This window comes from Polypterus senegalus, chromosome 5 (assembly GCF_016835505.1).
Source record: "Polypterus senegalus isolate Bchr_013 chromosome 5, ASM1683550v1, whole genome shotgun sequence".
NCBI classification, from domain to species: Eukaryota; Metazoa; Chordata; class Cladistia; order Polypteriformes; family Polypteridae; genus Polypterus; species Polypterus senegalus.
In genome coordinates this window covers 69,510,386-69,531,141 of record NC_053158.1, presented here as the reverse complement: position 1 = coordinate 69,531,141, position 20,756 = coordinate 69,510,386, and the positions used below count along the sequence as shown (strand labels likewise).

Here is a 20,756-nt window from a genome sequence, read left to right as displayed (position 1 = left end):
TGTGTGCTTTGGGTCATTGTCTTGTTGGAAGGTAAACCTTCGGCCCAGTCTGAGGTCCTTAGCACTCTGGAGAAGGTTTTTGTCCAGGATATCCCTGTACTTGGCCGCATTCATCTTTCCCTCGATTGCAACCAGTCATCCTGTCCCTGCAGCTGAAAAACACCCCCACAGCATGATGCTGCCACCGCCATCCTTCACTGTGGGGACTGTATTGGACAAGTGATGAGCAGTGCCTGGTTGTCTCCACACATACCGCTTAGAATTAAGGCCAAAAAGTTCTATCTTGGTCTCATCAGACCAGAGAATCTTACTTCTCACCATCTCAGAGTCCTTCAGGTGTCTTTTAGCATACTCCAAGTGAAAGATTGAAGGGGGTCTAAATACTTTCCGTACCCACTGTGTGTGTGTGTGTGTATATATATATATATATATATATATATATATATATATATATATATATATATATATATATATATATATATATATATATATATACATATATATTTTTTTCATTTATTGTAACCTGAAACAACAAAGTTAAAATATATTTAACTTAGGCATTGCCCCAAGTTCTTCATTCTCCAATTATGAATATTGTGTAGTGAATCCAGAATAAAAATAACATAGTATTTGTATCATGATTAGGCTTAAAAATAAGTCTTGTGCATTTGCTAACACACTGTCTTTTTTTTTTTTTTATTTTAGGGCATCTTTTTTAACTAAGACAGTACCGTGTGGTAAGGAGCTCCATAAATTTCTGATTTGGGATACAGCAGGACAAGAGAGGGTTTGTATTTTTGTATAATTTTTGTTAAATAAAGTTAATAAAGTATCTATCTATCTATCTATCTAAAATTGACATTTGTGTAAAATTACAAAATATATTAAATCTATCACTAGAATTTTCCAAGTAGCTTTGACAGTTTATGAAGAATTTGGTGAAAATAAGTTATTGACATTACTGTAGGGGATGATATGATATACAGCAAAAGTAAAGAAATTTGTATTATTTATTACTTTGTAACAACATAGCCACATGAATAATTTGTTGCCACGTGAATAATATTGTTCTGCCAGTATTATGGATCACTTCATCCAGTATTTTACTGAATACGTAGCATTAACTGAATGCAGAGTTAGGGAAATACAAGCTTTCAGAGAATACGTTTAATACAAGTCATTTTTGATTTTGCATTATCTAAATGGCCAGTCAGGCCAGTTTTTTTTTTTTGCTTTGCTTGTTTGCCGAGCTAAGAAAAAATGCCTGACCTTTTCTTGCAGTTTAATGCTTGATTTTCAGTCAAAGCCAGAGAACATTCTCTTGCTGACCTTGGACTTATATTTATTTTATAAAAGAAAATCCTGGAATCTAAAAGCCAGGCGACGAGACGTAATCTTCTCAGAAGTTCTCGAAAGACATTTTAAAGACCTGCGAGACAAAAAAGACTGACAACGGAGTGTCTTGCGGGGCCGTAGAACATAAGATTCTTGCAAGACACGCCCTTCTTATCAAATAAGACCACGGACAGCCAGCAAAGCATTCAGTCATGTGCCTTTAGCAAAGAAGAAAGAGCAGCGTGGAGAACAGACACCCAAGGTGCGATACATATGCAGAGAAAGGTACAGAATGTGAAAGCAGTAACAGGCGAAAGTATTGTAGCATCCCAGACAAGCTGAAGCCTTTTTTGTTTTAAGTGACTGTTAGGTCCGCTCGAGGGAGGGCAGAGTACAGCATGGCATACTGATAGCTGGGTGCTGATTGATGCGGTAAGGGGGAGGCGACACCCGTGGGAGGAGGGGTTGGAGAGGGTGCTAGAAAGTTGTGTTTGAGGTTACGCAGTCGGTGATTGTTAAAGTAGAACTTTTGTAACATTTTATTACGTCAGTCGCTACAGTATCAAAAAAAAAAAAAAAGATGGCACAGATTGCACTGACAAAAAACAAGGAAATTAGTTTTAAGTCAGAAAATTTCAAAAACAGGGTTTAACTCAAATGCATCTATTGGTTACTTTGCAAAAAATTATTAACTGCTGATGGTATGGATCTTTTTGTCTGGGCTGAAATTATGGTACAAAGTCATTAAACATAAGTCTCATAGACCTCATTTAAAAGATTCAGCATATTGGGACAGGAAAGATCCTAAACATTGGTTTTACAGAAGTTCTGAAATAAAAGTGAAACTGATGAAATAGCAACAATTCAAAGAAAAAAAATCTTACAAGTGTGTATCCGGAAAACCAAACATGGGGTTGGCGAGCGAAGCGAGCAGGGGGCAAAGCCCCTAGTGCAGTTAAAAATAACAGAAGCAGTGCAGAGAATAATAAAAAACTTTACATTGGATTCCAAAAGACTCAGTCTTTATAATGTACGAAAAGGTAATTGGTATACCTGATGGAAAGACCTCATCATAAGAAAATACTCCAATTGAAAGACCATATCAAGGGAAAGTATTTTGATATATCTACTTGAGGAGTACTTTCTCTGTTCAGAATCAGCCTAGTGAAGGAAATTCTATGTACTCAGTAGTTTTGCATGCCTTGACAGCAAACTCCTGTCAATCATGAATAATCCACTGCATCCACTGAACAGTGTCATCTCCAGGCAGAGGAGTAGCTTCAGTGACAGACTCTTGTCACTGTCTTGCTCCACTGACAGACTGAGGAGATCGTTCCTCCCCCACACTATGCGACTCTTCAATTCCACCCGGGGGAGTAAATGCTAACATCATTTTTTTTTTTTTTTTTTACTATTTAATTTAATACTGTTTCTTTTTATCAGTATACTGCTACTGGATTATGTGAATTTCCCCTTGGGATTAATAAAGTATCTGTCTATCTATCTATCGCAATAATTAGGAGTCATGGCTCGATGATTTCTCACACATTTGAACTCACAATATACCTGCCTTTTAATCAGAGCTTATTGCAACAACAAAAGTCCAAATCAAAATACAAAAGCATGTGTGTTACTGTCTAATAAATCTACTTAAATTCCAAGCTTCCACTTTACATCTTAGACACAAGCAATTTTAAGCTAATTTGTATTTTGTCCAAACCTTGGTTTAAATCTCTAGATTTATAAGAGTTTATAAAAGACCTTGATCACATGATTGTTTTAAATAAAACTCATTTTTGTAATGGGAAATATAAGTGGATGTTTCTCTTGTCAGTTCAGAATTTCTACCTATTTATTTTTAGATTGTTTTTTAATGAAAATGTTTGAAAACTATTTGGTTTTCGAATAATAAGAAATTAAAACATAGACCATCTGTTCATAGAACATTTTTCAGCTTTAAAATATAAAGAATATATTGTTTCTATAAAAACTAAACTATAATAATGAAATGAAATAGAAAATGTTGTTTCAAATGTGTATTTTGAGGTTTCAAAGAGGTATAGTTTTGTAATAATTTATAAGAATTTTACAATCAGTGATTGAAATTGGTTGGTAATGAAATTCAACTGAAATAAAAATGTTTAGCTTTATGTGCTGTTAAACCAAGGTATATATTTTATTATTCTGATTTATCTGTCAATGCATACATAAATGGCATTTACTGATAACAACCTAGTGAACCATAATAGTACCTTATAGGATATAATGGTGAGTAGGGTGTACATATTGTAGTTTCACAGAGGAAGGCCTGTTTTCTTACTTGCTAGTTCCTGTGATATGGTCTGCCTGTAAATTCCTCACTCACATTAAGTTATTTTTAAATATATTAGTCCTTCTCAGGAGGTAGTAGTTGAAATTGTTTGATATTCCATCTTAACCAGGACAGCCTGTGATCATGAGTAAAAATAAAGGATAACATTTATAATATAAGATTACAGAAAAAATTCTATGGTCAAATACTAGAATTCATTGCTTGTTTTTTTATAATAAGTGTTACCTTCATGTTTTTATATCTGCAGACTTGTGAGACTTGCATTTGTTGATTAGAGAATGTTAATGTTAATTAGAAAATTAATGTGATTTCTTTATTCACTACCAGTCTATGATTTGATGTTTATACAAACAATGATTCACTTTTAAACTATTACAATGCATTAGATTGAATCACTTCATTTGTGGTATCATCAAAACTATTCTCATATGGCAAACAGTTGAAACATGGTTCTGATTATAATTGCATACCACAGTCTGTACATTAAGCCTGTATATACATGTACTAGTTTTGTTGCTGGTAAATGTTAATTATGTACTCTTCAAAATAAAAGCTAGAATTTCTATTGCCTGGTCTATTTCATAATAAAGCCATGATGCACTTAATCATTACGCTGGACTAATTAAAACTTTCATCAGCAAGCTTGTTCACTGGTCAGTTTATAATGGAAACTGAATAATTATTGAAAATCATATTTTATTTTAGCTGATTACATACATTATCAGGCTTTACAAAAAGATGTTTGAAAAGACAGCATTGCAAAAAATATTCAATTTCAAAATTTTAAAAAAATTTATAAATTATGATTAAATTAAATTCTGTTAGTTGCATTGTTTGAGTGGAATGAAAGACAAAGGTAACACGTAACTGTAGGTGATTCATACTACAGATATTTTAGAACCATTTTTCTAAACCAGCTCTTGTGAAAGAGTGCCTGACTGGCAAAAAAAGGCTATTAGATAAGGGACACCGCCACAAACCAGGATACAAGGGAACAGGTGTCCTGACAGTGGGCAAAGATGCCTGTTTTTCTGACCAAAAAGTGAGTGAGGTAAGTCAAAATACCCAGCTAATCATTCAAATCTCCTTGAATAATAGTGTATGCTAAATAATAATGATGTTGAGCTGCTTGGTGATTACATAAATTTGTAATTTTATACAGTTGCACCAGTTTTAAAAAGTTGACTAGTAGTGACATTACATATTCTCATCTCTGGCAGACCCCAGAGGAGCAGCTGTGTAAAACACATTTTACTCAGTAATGTGAGATTTCAGCTCTTTGGGGTTTTTTTCTCTTTTAATACTGTCTGCAGTATCACTGTGTGTGGAAGGCATCATGAGATGCATACCAGAAAGTGCAGGTTTCTTCTTTTTGTTTTGTTTTTTTATCACATCAGCCGGTGTACTGAGAGATTCCATAATTTGCTTTTGCATGATATACAAATTGGCCTTCGAAGTGCCTTCTGTTCCATCAGTTGCCACTGGTGTACAGGGAACAGTGGAATGTTTTCTTTAATGTGCATACTTCTATGTTCAGATGCTGAATCTCACAGCTATTCTTTCTTTAGATGCTCTAATGTGCAGAATCCATTGAGGAGGTTGAAAATAAATCAAAATTTTGGAGATTAAAGATGCTCTCTACTTATCCTTCCTGATTGATTCTTCTCTAGTTTTGTGTCTTGCTGGTGTCCTTGGCACTACTTCTAGAATGAAACTGTACCTGCAGCTGATTCAGGTTCCATAGGTGGTCCATCTCCTTCAGATGACACGTCATATGTGGCGTTGCAAGAAGGTTTATTGTGTCTCTCAGCACAGCCTCGAGAGGGTGGAAGAGATACCAGCAAATGGACCATTGCACAAGGAGGATTGGACAGGGCCATAGAAAGGCATTAACCCAGCAGTAGGACCAGTATCTGCTCCTTGGTGCAAGGATGAACAAGAGGAGCACTGCCAGAGCCCTTCAGAATGACCTCCAGCTGGCTACTGGTGTGCATGTTTCTGACCAAACTTTTAGGAACAGACTCCATTAGTGTAGTATGAGGGTCCGATGTCCTCTAATGGACCTGCGCTTACAGCCCATCGCCATGCAGCTTGATTGTCATTCGCCAGAGAATACACAATTGGCAACTCTGCCATTGGTGCTCTGTTCTCTTTACAGATGAGTGCAGGTTCACACTGAGCACGTGTGACAGACGCGAAAGAGTCTGGAGATGCTGCTGTGAGCGTTGTGCAGCCTGCAACAATAATTCAGCATGACTTGTTTGGCGGTGAGTCAGTAATGGTATCCTGACTGCTGTTAGGTACTGGGATGAAAGCATCAGAGCCACTGTTGGAACTTAGGCTGGTACAATGGGCCCTGGTTTTTTCCTGGTGCAGGACATTGCCCAGCCTCATGTGGCCATAGTGTATAGGCAGTTCCTGGATGATAAAGGCATTGATGCCATTGACTAGCTCACATGTCCTCGAGACCTGAATCCAATTGTGAAACTCTGGAACATTATCTGTCCGTACATCCAACACCATCAAGTAGTGCCACAGACTGTCTAGGAGTTCACAGATGCCCTGATCCAAGTCTGATAGGAGATTCCCAGGGGACCATCAGGAGTCTCATCAGTAGGATGCCCAGACATTGTCTGGAGTGCATACAGGAACGTTTTGGACCACACAAACTATTGAGCCAAATTCTAAGTTGCCATGATGAAATTCACCCAAGTTGGATCTGCCTGTGATTTTAATTTTTAACTTTGATTTTCAGTGTGATGTTGAATCCAGCCCTCAATGGGTTGTGTATTTTGATTTCCATTGACAATTGTTACATCATTTCATTCTCAACAATCTGCACAGCATTACCCAGTGAAAATTTTCCACTTGAATATTCTGTTCTTGGAGATCCAATGCTTGATTTAAGTATTCCCTCAATTTTTTGAGCAGTATATTTTGAAGTATTCCTTGCAAGAGTGTATATCTTTTTGTTGTACTATTTTAAACAATTAAATACAGTATATGCTTAAATTAATACAATAAATGTGGGTGTCAAAAAATGTATGTTTTTTGCTTTATGAAGCCTTGCTAATAGCATCTCACAGTTTCCTTATACATATTGTCAATATCTGCAGCATTTACATTCAGCAAGAATGTAGAATAAATGAAATACTGTAAATGATTAGAATAATTGTTGAGCACGGACAATAACCTGTCCGAAAAAAAAAAAAAAAAAGTTTTATAGTTAACATTTATTGTCAATATTTGAACACCACATCAATATAAGCAGTTTTATTACAACCAGTCTGTTGTTTAATATATACTAAAAAAAACTTTGCCCTTAAAGGGGAAGTTGTCCAAGTAATGACTGAAAAGTAAGCTTAATAATTAAATGATGGAGGAATAAGAGTGCTGCAGGTTTTGAGACAATGATTTAATGCTGTGAGAGCTTAATTTTTATATCCATCCATCTTCCAACCCGCTGAATCCAAACACGGGGTCACGGGGGTCTGCTGGAGCCAATCCCAGGGCACAAGGCAGGAACCAATCCCGGGCAGGGTGCCAACCCACTGCAGGACACACACAAACACACACTAGGGCCAATTTAGAATCACCATTCCACCTAACCTGCATGTCTCTGGACTGTGGGAGGAAACCGGAGCGCCCGGAGGAAACCCAAGCAGACATGGGGAGAACCTGCAAACTCCATGCAGGGAGGACCCGGAAAGCGAACCTAACTGTGAGGCAGCAGTGCTACCACTGCGCCACTGTGCCGCCTTAATTTTTATATGTATTTTAAAAAATCAAAAGTGCAAAATAGAAATAAAAATAAATAAAAATATTTTTTTTTATTGTGCCTAATGTTTCTTTCTTACTTTTGCAGTTTCATTCATTAGCACCTATGTACTACCGAGGGTCAGCAGCAGCTGTCATAGTATATGACATTACAAAAATGGTAAGATGAAAAACATTTTTTAATACTCTTAATACTCACTGTGATGTTTGTCTGCCCTTTAAAATGAGAACAGATGTAGTCAGTCTTGCAATGGGTCTACTATGTCATAGTTTTCTTGATACTGGAAAACTCTGAAATCTTTTTTTTTTTTCTTTTCTCTTTTCTAAAAAACTCTCATCTCCAGAGTAGAATTATGATATTATTAAGGGAGACTTGTTGGCTCTAAAACAGAGGATGAAGTAATGGTGAATTTTATTATTGCCTATAGTAGACTAATTTTATACATCTACACAATCCATTTAACTCAAAAAACTACCAAATTAACATTTTATTAGAAGTACTTGAGTTTCTGAAGTCAATTATTTTGGATGGGGGACTCCCAATTTGTTTGCTGTTTCTGAAAATACTCCATTGCAAAAGGTGGAACTAAATTGAATTTTACATATGGGTATTACTTGCTGAATAACAGGTAATTGAAATGAGTAAATTAAGACTCGCAGAAGTATTTATGCTACACCATTAATGTATTCTAATCCAGTTGGAGGGAGATTCTCCTGTTTACTGAGTTGCCACAGCCATTTCAAAAAAGATTCTTTTGTTGTTGGTGTGTACACCACTTTTGCACCTGTCTACTGCATATATTGCATTGAATTTCAACTTGTATTTCAATGATTAGCCCCTAATGTGGTACCTTATCAAGTGCCGTCTGAAAATCCAGATGAATAATATCAAATACCACACTTTGGTCAGATATATATATTTGTTGGTTTCTCATAAAATTCCTGCATAATGCTGAAACACTATCTTCCTTGTCCAAATTCATGCTGACTGCAAATACATCTTCCACATGATGTTTTGTTATGATGGCACATTTTACTCTTTTTTTGCATTTCCCATCTGGTATAAAATTCAGTTTTATTTCTTACTGTAGGCTTTCTGACACAGAATTCAGAGGTGTAACTTCTCTGAAAAGTTTTTACTGACATTTTTGTTGCTGTGGCAATCTTCTCGTGATGCACCAGGAGTATTAGGCGGGTGACATCGACATGACTGTAGAAAGGTCACCAGGTGCAGTCCCAGCTGATCAGGAAAAGGTGTTCTCTTATAAATGGCTATTATTATTGCAGTGTTGCGGGTGGCACAGTGGGTAGCGCTGCAGTTAGGAGACCTGGGTTCACTTCCCGGGTCCTCCCTGTGTGGAGTTTGCCTGTTCTCCCTGTGTCTGCGTGGATTTCCTCCCATAGTCCAAAGACACGCCGGTTAGGTGCATTGCCGATTCTAAATTATCCCTAGTGTGTGTTTGTGCACTCCCTGTGGAGGGCTGGTGCCCTGCCTGGGGTTTGTTTCCTGCCTTGTGCCCTGTGTTGGCTGGGATTGGTTCCAGCAGACCCCTGTAATTAGGATATAGCGGGATGGATGGATGTGCAGTGTTTAAAAAAAAAAAAAAAAATTGAGTTTTGAGTTACACAACGAGTTGGGGTCCCAAGATAGAGAACCCCTTTTAATGTTGCCATCGTGTAAGGTATTGTGAATAGATAAAGACACATCATATGTCAAGGCTCCTGTGGTGTAAGTGATGACGTCTTCCTATTTCTTTAAGTTTTACTTAGGCTAGAATGAAAAAGGCAGAGTTGTGTAAATTTAGACATTGCATCAGTAATTCTCAAATGGGTCTTCCTCTGTCCTGGGAATGGAACATAAACTGCTATTATAATAGGTGTAAGCAACTTTCCAATCCTCTTGGTGCACCCTTAATTTTTTTCCCCTGTATGGTACTCACAAGGTTGTCATATATGACAGCAGCTACCTATAAATCCAACTCACTTGTTTTATTCCTGATATTCTTAACATTAATGCAAGCAATATTTAAAGTTTTGGTCATTTTAGTTAGGCTTTTTAACTGTATATTAATATTTGGGATACTGTCTGTCCCTTTATGTGAAGTTGTAAACCTGGCCTGTCCTAAATTCCTTGTCCCCCCCATATTCCTTAGTTTAAACAGTCTTTAACTAACTTACATGTATGCCCCCCAAGTATCTTGTTTCCTGACTGGTTCATGTAAATGTAAACTGTCACAGCAGGACAGGTCCTGTTTGCTCCAGAAGAAGCTACAAACATATGCCCTTGTGTTCTACATAAAGATTTGAGCCATACATAAAAAATCAAATATCTGTTTCAAGTGAACAATAGTAGTTATTTAACAACTACTAGCTCCTTTAAGCAACTGTAATACCCTCACTCCCCGACTGCCTGCTTTGTTGTCTTTGGATTTATTTTATTCTTCTTTCTGCTGCTTGCTTTCTTAGATTAGAAGTTTTTATAATGCAATATTTCTCCTAAAGTTGAACCCTCATTTTTGCTTCCTTTCTTTCAATCCAAGCACTCCAGTTTACACTCACCTAAAGGATTATTAGGAACACCATACTAATATGGTGTTTGACCCCCTTTCGCCGTCAGAACTGCCTTAATTCTACGTGGCATTGATTCAACAAGGTGCTGAAAGCATTCTTTAGAAATGTTGTCCATATTGATAGGATAGCATCTTGCAGTTGATGGAGATTTGTGGGATGCACATCCAGGGCACGAAGCTCCCGTTCCACCACATCCCAAAAATGCTCTATTGGGTTGAGATCTGGTGACTGTGGCAAGGCATGATGGATCCATGTTCTCATTCTGTTTACGCCAAATTCTGACTCATCAGACCAGGCAACATTTTTCCAGTCTTCAACTGTCCAATTTTGGTGAGCTCGTGCAAATTGTAGCCTCTTTTTCCTATTTGTAGTGGAGATGAGTGGTACCCGGTGGGGTCTTCTGCTGTTGTAGCCCATCCGCCTCAAGGTTGTGCGTGTTGTGGCTTCACAAATACTTTGCTGCATACCTCGGTTGTAACGAGTGGTTATTTCAATCAAAGTTGCTCTTCCATCAGCTTGAATCAGTCGGCCCATTCTCCTCTGACCTCTAGCATCAACAAGGCATTTTCTCCCACAGGACTGCCGCATACTGGATGTTTTTCCCTTTTCACACCATTCTTTGTAAACCCTAGAAATGGTTGTGCGTGAAAATCCCAGTAACTGAGCAGATTGTGAAATACTCAGACCGGCCTGTCTAGCAGCAACAACCATGCCACGCTCAAAATTGCTTAAATCACCTTTCTTTCCCATTCTGACATTCACTTTGGAGTTCAGGAGATTGTCTTGACCAGGACCACACCCCTAAATGCATTGAAGCAACTGCCATGTGATTGGTTGATTAGATAATTGCATTAATGAGAAATTGAACAGGTGTTCCTAATAATCCTTTAGGTAAGTGTATATTGTACTTAAAATTAATGTCCTTCTACATACTGCTTTTTACATCTTAATTTTTCTCTTGCTAGGCAGTTGTGTTTAATTTTTACTATCAGCCACTGTTTTTTTCACTTCCTGTCCTGTTGGCTCCTATCACCTGCACTGCACTACATCATGCTACACAATTTGAACACAAGTCCCCTAAAAGCATAGTTACCTTTCATCAAATGCAGGAATAAAAGAAGTACAAATACTGCATGACTCTGTAGTGGCAACAAAAATCAGGTTTCTAGTAGCAAATGTTATGTTGCAGTCAACACTCACATAGACGTAACATTCAGCACGTCTTCCACTCCCTTAAGTTGGGATAATATCAATTCCTGGTAGAATGTGTGTGTGCAGCAGGGTTTATTTATCTGTTTTTAATTATAACTACATAATGCACGACACTGATCAATAGTTATTACAATATTAAATGCTTTGCTTTTATGATTGCTTTTATTTGGAAGTATATATGCAGAGCTTGTGTGAATCCCCAGGTTTTTCCAGAATGCAGAAGTAGAGAGTACTGTTCATTATTATAGACTGGGTCACTAATGTTCTGTCTAAGTTAGTATTTAGCCACATGTATGCTGCAGAGTGGTGCACCTATAGGATAATAGGTAGAATAGAGATTGCAGAACACTTGTGAAAAACGTCTGCTACTCCAAAGGTGTACTTACAAAAAACAAACAAAAAGCTGATTCCTAGACTTAAATCAATCTTACACTGTAGAAATGCCAGAATGTGCATCATATTATAATTATAAAATGAATAAACAAATAATTATTTTGCTCAGATTAGTAAATGCCCAGTTGTTTCAGAAGCTCCTTTGATTCGCCTCAATCAAGATTGCCTTATAAGTGATATACTGTACCCAATGAAAATTTGATGATTTTGTGATTACTTACTATTTTAATTTCAGGACACTTTTCAGACCCTCAAAAAGTGGGTGAAAGAGTTAAAGGAACATGGTCCAGAAGATATTGTTGTTGCCATTGCTGGAAACAAAAGTGATCTTAGTGACATAAGGTAATGTAGTCCTTTTTTTTGTGTAATATGTGACATTATTTAGTTAGATACAAGAGCCTCATTATTTAACATTAAACTTTAAATGTATGATTTCCTAAACATTTTAGAATTAAAAAAGTAAACATTCATAATGATATTTAAATGCTGAATGTTGCAAATCTTTACAACATTCACCTTTTTGATCTGATTTTAAAAATAGCTATATAATGGAGACTGAGTCTTGGAGCTTGTGGAAGTGGTCTGCTTTACTGACGCAGTACTGTCTTCTTAACAGGCAGGGCAAATACTGTATAGGTTACGTATGTTGCTTTCTCTGCCAGTCTTGGTATTTTAAAAGTTTCACAAATAGAGGGAATCGTTCTTTTTTTCTTTATTACAAGCTACAGAAGGATTTGGTCTGTGCAAGAATAGGTCCAACTCGCAACTGAATATTAGTTTGCCTAGATAAAACTTCAGATATTGCATACTAAGCTGCTGTATAGTGCTGCAGAGTCTGAGACATAGCTTCTTTTAAACATTAGCTCACAATTTGGTGACCTCTGAGATGTTTTTTTGATCTCTGAATCTCTAAACACCTCATTGGTCGTGAAAAGTGTGTTTGATGTAATGGATACATTTGCTCTGAAGAATTTTTAAACTGTCAGATGTTATGGTAATGCTATTAATTCAGTCTTGGAAACCAATGTAATTTTGTGAAAACAGAATTATTTATAAATGCTGCTCCATTGTTTACTGTAGGCTATGTGTTTTGTTTTCTCTGTTTAGGGAAGTTCCTGGAAAAGAAGCAAAAGAATATGCAGAAACAATTTCAGCTATTTTTATAGAAACAAGTGCAAGAAATGCAGTTAATATTGAAGAGCTGTTCCAGAAAATCAGTAAGTATTTATTGAAGAAATATATTGTTGCATTTTATTCTAATTATAAAATGAATCATATAAAGCACTTATTACATTTGTTAAATTTTGAGTAATAGCTCCACATATAAATTTCATCAAATATTTTTTTAGTATGATATATTTATATTGCAATTTAGCATAATTGACAAGCTTAAGGAAACAATTGCAAAAATTGCACTTAATACTGACATATGTTTAGAAATTTGGTGGTGAGCCCATTTGGATGATATAGTTTGAGATGAACTTTACAAGTATAGTGTCTTCATCAGATGTGACTTTTTAAATTTCATATGAAATTCAATCATTAATTTACTGTGTATTTTGCATGTTTTTTGCCTGACCACAGTTAATTCAATCCTGAATGAGTTAGTCATGATAGCATCAAAAAACTCCCAAAATACTTTAGTACTGATGCATTTATGACAGTATTTCTGTTTAAAAATGCATAGTGATATTACATTCAAAACTACCATTGTTAATTATTTAATATGAATTTCAGTGTTGTAGTTCACAGCTCCACGGTCTTTAAATCCTACTTGCATGTTCTGCAGTTTGCATGTTTATTCCTACGTTTTTGGTCCCCCCACCCCCCTAATATCACAAAAATGTACTTTCAAAGCTAATTATTATTAACAAGAATGGGTGTGTGAGCCAGAGTGCCCTGCAATGGGATAGGCCTTCAGCCAGGGTTGATTCATACTTTGTACCTAATGAAGCAAGGAGAGGCTGGCGGACCCTGTGACTAAATAATGGAATCAGTGGTTTTTGAGAATTATGTGGATGGGTTAGCAGCTATAGCAGGGGATTTCTTGTACACAGTAATACACTTCTCCTTTCATAAATAGATATTTTGGAGAATTAAAGATGCTGACAGTCCATCTTTAATTAGTAGAATTCCATTTGGCTTAAGTACAGTCAGTCAGTCAGTCAGTCAGTGTCCAACCCGCTATATCCTAACACAGGGTCACCTGGAGCCAATCCCAGCCAACACAGGGCACAAGGCAGGGTGCCAGCCCACTGAAGGGCACACACACACACACGCCAAGCACACACTAGGGACAATTTAGGATCACCAATGCACCTAACCTGCATGTCTTTGGACTGTGAGAGTAAACCTGAACACCCGGAGGAAACCCATGCAGACATGGGGAGAACATGCAAACTCCATGCAGGGAGGACCCGGGAAGCAAACACAGGTGTCCTTACTGCGAGGCAGCAGCGCTACCACTGTGCCACCGTGCCGCCTGCTTAAGTACAGAGTTATGATTTTTGAGATATACAGTGAATTTAAACAACTTGTAGGAAATAATCAACCCATAATTAAGGCAAGCTTTTTTTTAACCAAAATATGTCACTGGCTGTTATTAACTGTTTTTTTTTTGAGGACTTTGAAATTAAAAATGTAGTTTACAACTTTGCCTGACAAATGTTAAAATAAGGCCATCATATAAAATCAAAAATAAAGTACAGTCTTGTGCATTGTCTGGGTATATTTGGGAGAAATAATGAAAACTTTTTAAATGTTTTTTTTTCTTGATCTGTCTCTCTTGGTACATTTTGATTAGTTTACTGCCATGATAGTAAGACACACCTGGAATGTGGCTTTGTTAATTTTCTTATAAGAAGAACATTAGTAATAGCATATAACATAAGCACAACAATAATAACAGTTTCCCAAGCAACCAACTTAATAAAACATTTTGACATATTCATTATTTGTGTAGCCATTGTTCATGGTTTCAGCAATAAATTGGTGCATTTGATAGTTCAGAGTTCAGGTAGTGCTAATTTTGAAAGACCTAAGCTGTTAACCACACAGAAAGAAAGTGAAAAGTAAATGAGTTTACTATGACTGTTACGGATATTCACATAATATCCTTAAATCTTTACATTTTAGGCTAGAAGAACAAAATGAATACACATTGGAAAGATGGTGTTCAGTAATTTTAGAAGCTGTATATGATTATCTCTCTAGTGTTTTATTGCCCTTGGCAGAAACCTTGCAAATACCACACAGTAATAGAGAAAATCAGAACACATAATGTAACCGGGTTACACGAAAGGGTCATTACTAAAGGCATCATTTAGTGAGAAAGACCAGACTTTCAGTGAGCTTTCTTGAATATGATGAACATGTTGACCTCACATGTTACACTTATACAGGGAATGGAGTCCAGGTTGACATTTTCTAACGCTTCTACAAACTGGCCGTTGACTTATTAAAAGTGGAAGGATTCTTTTGATTGGTTTCAGTACTTTCTTAATGTATTCAGGCTCCTCATAGTTTGAGCTGAGCCTTTCTCTTATTGTTTCAAATTGTTGTACATAACATTAAGAGAGTTAATTATCCTGCACTTTTCAAAAAAGTTCACCTCATTTTAATGTCAAGAGGAGGAGGCCATCACCTTAAAGCCATAACCTAGAGTGCTGTAGGGCAAATAGAGCTAGACACTGGCTTGGTGCAATTAGCATGAAAACAATTTCACATACTTTATTATTACATCAATATTTTTTTAAGATTGAAAAAAATGCTTAAGAAGACAAAAGTGAGGATTGTTTTTAACATTTTAATAATAAGTTAAATCCTGATGAAAGTTAATTGCTCACTTTGCACCACTCACCCATAATACAAAAACACCACTGCCTATGATAGTGATTTTCTAAACCACATTAATTTAACAAGAGTAAAGACACTTGTGAATTATTTTTAATGTTCATTATCATATCTAATTCAGTATAAGCTTTAGGGAATACATACTGTACTATGTTAAAGGTGTGAGCATTAAATCCTATCCTAGATGAATTTGGGCACTTTATCAAGATTATAAGTTTTAATCACAATCCGCTTTCTATGATTGTGATGGTGGTAGTTAAAAAATTATAAGCAGCTAATTTAAAAAGGGATGGTCAGGTTATCACTGCCGCTTTATACCACTTGTAATCCAAGTTCCTGTCCCACTCCTGGACATTATCACTGTCAAGTGTGCATGTTCTTCCAGTGTCTTTTGAGGTTTTGAACAGAGTCTAAATTTACCTAAGATGAATGTGGAGGGTGAGGTGTGTGTGTGTGTGAGAGAGAGAGAGAGAGAGAGAGAGCGCGAGTAAGTGAATGGCAATGTACCTAGCAAAGGACCAGTACTTACTTTACTTCCAGGGGTGATACTGACTTGTGTAACTCTATATGGAATTAAATGTAGTCAGAAAATGAATGAATTATTAGGTAGACCTCTTTGTTTATTATATGATAACGAAAAATTCCTGCAAGAAATTATTAACCTTCACTTTTTATTAATTAATGTACTTGGTATTAAAAACATCTTGAACTTGGAAAAAAAAATTCAAGCACTTTGAAGTGGGAATTCCTTTTATTCATCCTTCTTTTATTATACTGTGCGGATCTCAGTCCCATTTCTAGTTGTAGTATTTTATCATTTATTTGTTATTGTTTGAAAATTGCAGATAAAACTCAGAACATCAGTGCACATATATAAAGTTTAAAGATTGTTCCAGTATTTGAATATATATTACAGTTTAACTTGAGTAACTTGAAATCTTTAATCTTCATAACTTTTGTTTCAGGCCGTCAGATTCCCCCACTGGATCCTCAAGAGTATGAGAAGACTGATGCCTTTAAACTGACACGGCCACCACCTGCATCGAGCAAACGATGCTGTTAACAACACAAAGTGTCTCTGAAGTCACGGGTTTTTACTTTGCATTCCTTTGTGAAGTAGCTAGAAAGCTTAAATGCCGCATTTTCAATTAAGGGAAATTTTAAAAGGCATTACAGTGAGGAAATCACTCCATAGTCTTAATTGGAAGAGTCATTAAATAAAGATTTGTGTTTGTGTTACATTCCTTATCCCTATATTTTAGTATAAACGCACACCGCAGAGTTTGATTTTTTCTTTCCTTTTTTATATCCATTTTGAGCATATATTATTCTTATCTTGCAGTATTTTAAAAAAAAGTTACCAATTAGTTTCTTTTTTCCCTTAATTAAATTAGTAACTGTATAAAATGACCTTGTATTGGTAGATTTAATTTACTATTACAAAAGACGATGCTTAAAAGTAATAGAACAATGCACAACAACTACATTAATTAAACTTTTGCATTCTCAATATAGTTGCCGATTTTTCCTTGGATACGTGCAGTACATCAGTATACTATTTACCATAGCTTACACAAAAATCAAAATTCCAGAAATGTTTTTTTACTTGAAAAATGTAAAAGAAAACCACTGTTTTCTTTATTATTGTTGTTTTTATATTTTTATGTGTTAAGGTTTTGCAGACTAGATTGCTTTTGCTACTTTTGGAATGAGAAAAAGTTCCTTTTTAGCATGTTGTTAACTGAGTGGAGAAATTGTTTTTGAAGAAAAGTATTTACATAAACCGAATCAAAAAAGTAGTTAAGCAACGTAAACCGATTCAAACGTGTGTATGCCAGTACTAACTATACTTGCTTTTATTATTGTTAATTTTCCATAGTTATTCAAAGTCATTAAAATTTTCTAGTTGAAGCAGTTTGGAATCTGGGAACATGCTAATGTATATTGTAATTGCTCCACAAGTCTCATCACTTTCTATAGAATTCCACACCATAATAGGAGTTCTTTTAAGGTAGTAACTTTAACACAGTCATATAGGCACTGTGCAGTGTCTCATTATAAGGAGGACAATTTTTTTTATTGGTAGAGCAATATCAGTTTGAATTTTGTAGGCAACAACAAACTAACACTCTTGTTTCTATATTGTTCCAAGATACCAATGCGGTAAACACTGGACAACATGTACCTGTGGTGTATATGTATGTGTATATATATATATATATATATATATATATATATATATATATATATATATATATATATATATATATGCTCACTGTACATACTAGGGGCTGACTGAGTTTGACATTTCGTTGTTCTGTTTCTTTAATTAATAACAAGATATAGACAGTTGCACTAGAAATGAAGTAGTTCCTGGTGAAATAGTGATTAGGTAGAGTATTTCAGAATATCAATCATATGAGCACATGGATAAAGAACTGGTTATTTAGAAATTTTACAAATATTTTTTAATATTGGACATTTGGGCAGATGGAAGAAATGTCTATGGATGATGTGCTTATGCTTGCAGATTTTTATGATTAAAAAAAGGCAAGTGAGATTTCTGTCTTCTGCTTTTGGGAAGGAGTAGTTTGCACCTTTCAAAACAGTGGAGCACTGTTTGAAATAGATGCATTTTTTCTCAGTGTTTTTTCTGTCCTCCTGAATGGGAACAGTTAATTAAAGTGTGCTCCACCACATGAAATTCTGCATGTGCTTTACCTGCTCTTCCATATATGTTAATAAAAATAGCTTCCACTTACTTACAGTACTTGGAATGGGGAAAAAGATCATAGGTGTAGTAAGGTGCTTTATGAAGAACATTCTTTATTGTGACATTATAATCATTTATAAATGGATAATGTCTGTGCACTACTATTTAATAATTTTGCTAATTAATTTGTATTATTGGAGGAGTTTAATGGTTTTGCATGACCTTCAAAATAGAACAATCACAGGTAATAATGCAACATGTGTGACAAGAAGAGGCCTGAGACATTGCAAAGGTTTGGGGCAGCCACACGTATAATGTGTTCCAGGCTGCAAAAAGTAAAAAGGTTGGTAGCAAGTAAAGTTTACAAGACAGAGTCCAAAACAGAACTGAATTCCAGAGGATGGGAGTGAGGCTTTATAGGAAGTCAGGGGGAAGTGATGCCGACCTTGGGGCTGGAAGTGATGCCGTCCTTGGGGCCAGGGCCGGAAGTGATGCCATCCTCGGAGCCGGAAGTGGAGTGTCCCGAGTCAAGGCAGTGGCTCCAGGTTGGATTTCCTGGGAAAGGTCTGCAGGGAACTTAGAAAGAGCGTTAGTGCACACCGCCACCCCCTGGGCAGATGTGTTACCATTATTCTCCAAGCCCTTCAGCTGTCTCCTATTCACACATGTGTGACACATGCCATGATAACAAGTGCAGCATACCATACTGAAGAAGTGCTAGTTTCCCAAAATTATACCAGGACTGACAACATTAAAATATAATAGCATCCAAAAAACAGAAAAAACAAGGATACAAATTTACATCTGCTGTGCACAACTTAAATGCAGAAATAGCTACTGTTTAAGTTACTCATAGTTTTTAATGTTTATACCTGTTCACAGACCAGCCAATAGCTTAAGCATGATTTTCAACATTTTATACATGCTTTAATATAATCTCTCTCTCTCTCTCTCTCTAGTATATCTATATACATATATATGTATATATAAAATATCTTTATATATAATTCAACATCCGTCTGTCTTTCTGCCCGCTTTTCATGAGAGAACTAAACATTTTGGTTGATTTTCATCGCGCTAAGTATTATTGTTCGGTTGTGACCCTGATTTGTTTGCGTGAATCCAAGAGACAGTCTGCAGGCGCGGGAAGGAGGAGGCGGGACCTCAGGAGTATGGAGCTGGGTGGGGCCCTCCTCACTTATGTGCCAGCCTCCGTTCGAGTCGCTCTGCCTCTCACCATGTATTAGAACATACATTGCCTCTGCTTAGCTAGTGATAACTCTTTTTTCAGCAGACATCATCAAAAGATTGTTAAAGAGTAGTGTTTGACATTTTTGAGATCACAGCTACGGTTGTTTTAGAGGGTACTTGCTCATTGGCAGAGATATCTCAGCCACATGCTGTTCTCCTCACGCAGGGGACGCTCTCCCATCAGAGATGAGCACAATCAGATACAGTAGCAACGTTTGACGTTGGAGCGTACCTATCTTCCGCTTGGCCAGAGGTGCCTTGCCAAATTTCACAGCTACATTCTGATAGCAAAGCCAAAAATATTTTATATCAAGAGGCCCTCAGATACGAAAGCTATCAACATAAATTCTTCTCAATACAGTTTATTAATTATTTTTTTTTAATTGATTTTTAAAGTTTGTCCTGTTTCACCACTATGCAGGTGGAGTCATGGGGGACAGCTAGTAATAACTAAAAGTGAGTTACGAAAAAGGTGAAAAACTAAAAAAAAGATATTTCTAAAAGGTTGTTTAACTTGCTTGGTAATAACCCCAAGCATGACTCTGGCCCGGAATTCTGTGTGCAGTTAAGTCCCAGTCAGACTCGGGGTGAGTGTAATGATTCACGTTAGTGTAAAGCCTGAATAATGTTCTGGACAATATGGACAATGGACAATATTCTGCTGCCATCTAGTAAATTAAATATCATGCTGCATAAAATCAGAAATATTTCTATATGTTCTGCCACTTTATGTTAACTCTATTGTAAATTATAAATATTTGTGAGTGCGGCTGAGTCTTAAACCAAAAACACAATAGCAAATGAAAAGCCATAAAGCCAGTTTTAGATCAAACTGAAATTGAACCATTCCTTGCATCAAGAGCTAGTGATGAAATGTAAATTGGTCATCAGACATTGACAGAGAAAGCAAAACTCTTGCATGTGGCACTGTACAACCAAACTGCTATGATATGCTTGGCGACTTCGGTTGTGTGACGATTCACTGTGTTGTAACAGTTGCTGAGTAGGAAAATCAAAATGAATTGTGATCAAGTGTAAGAACAAGCAAGATGTTAGCACTCGTCACTCCCAAGTACTTTTCACAATGTAGCAACTGGCAATGTTCATATAAAGGGAAATTTGGAAGTCACAAATATAAATGTAGTAGTCTACAATAACACAGTGGGTCCATCGATCGTACAGATCAAGCACGAAAATCTACAATCTCATGCACAAGGACAGAAAAAGTGTTATAAGTACAAAGAATCACTTCTGTAGTCCCAATTGCAACCTTGAGCTGTGCATTGGTGACTTTTTCAAAACTTATTACATGTTGGACAT

At 36.3% G+C, this 20,756-nt stretch overlaps 1 protein-coding gene across 1 annotated transcript in view; it reads left to right on the top strand.

Moving 5' to 3' along the window:
- The window catches only part of rab31 (RAB31, member RAS oncogene family), a 42,090-nt gene extending 25,108 nt beyond the window's left edge, over positions 1 to 16,982 (top strand). The window contains exons 3-7 of the mRNA XM_039754767.1: positions 706 to 787; positions 7,533 to 7,604; positions 11,856 to 11,962; positions 12,728 to 12,837; positions 16,438 to 16,982. Of these exons, the coding sequence (XP_039610701.1) occupies positions 706 to 787; positions 7,533 to 7,604; positions 11,856 to 11,962; positions 12,728 to 12,837; positions 16,438 to 16,535 (469 nt within the window). The 3' untranslated portion in view covers positions 16,536 to 16,982. The remainder of the gene's footprint in view (positions 1 to 705; positions 788 to 7,532; positions 7,605 to 11,855; positions 11,963 to 12,727; positions 12,838 to 16,437) is intronic.
- The last annotated feature ends 3,774 nt before the right edge of the window (positions 16,983 to 20,756 follow it).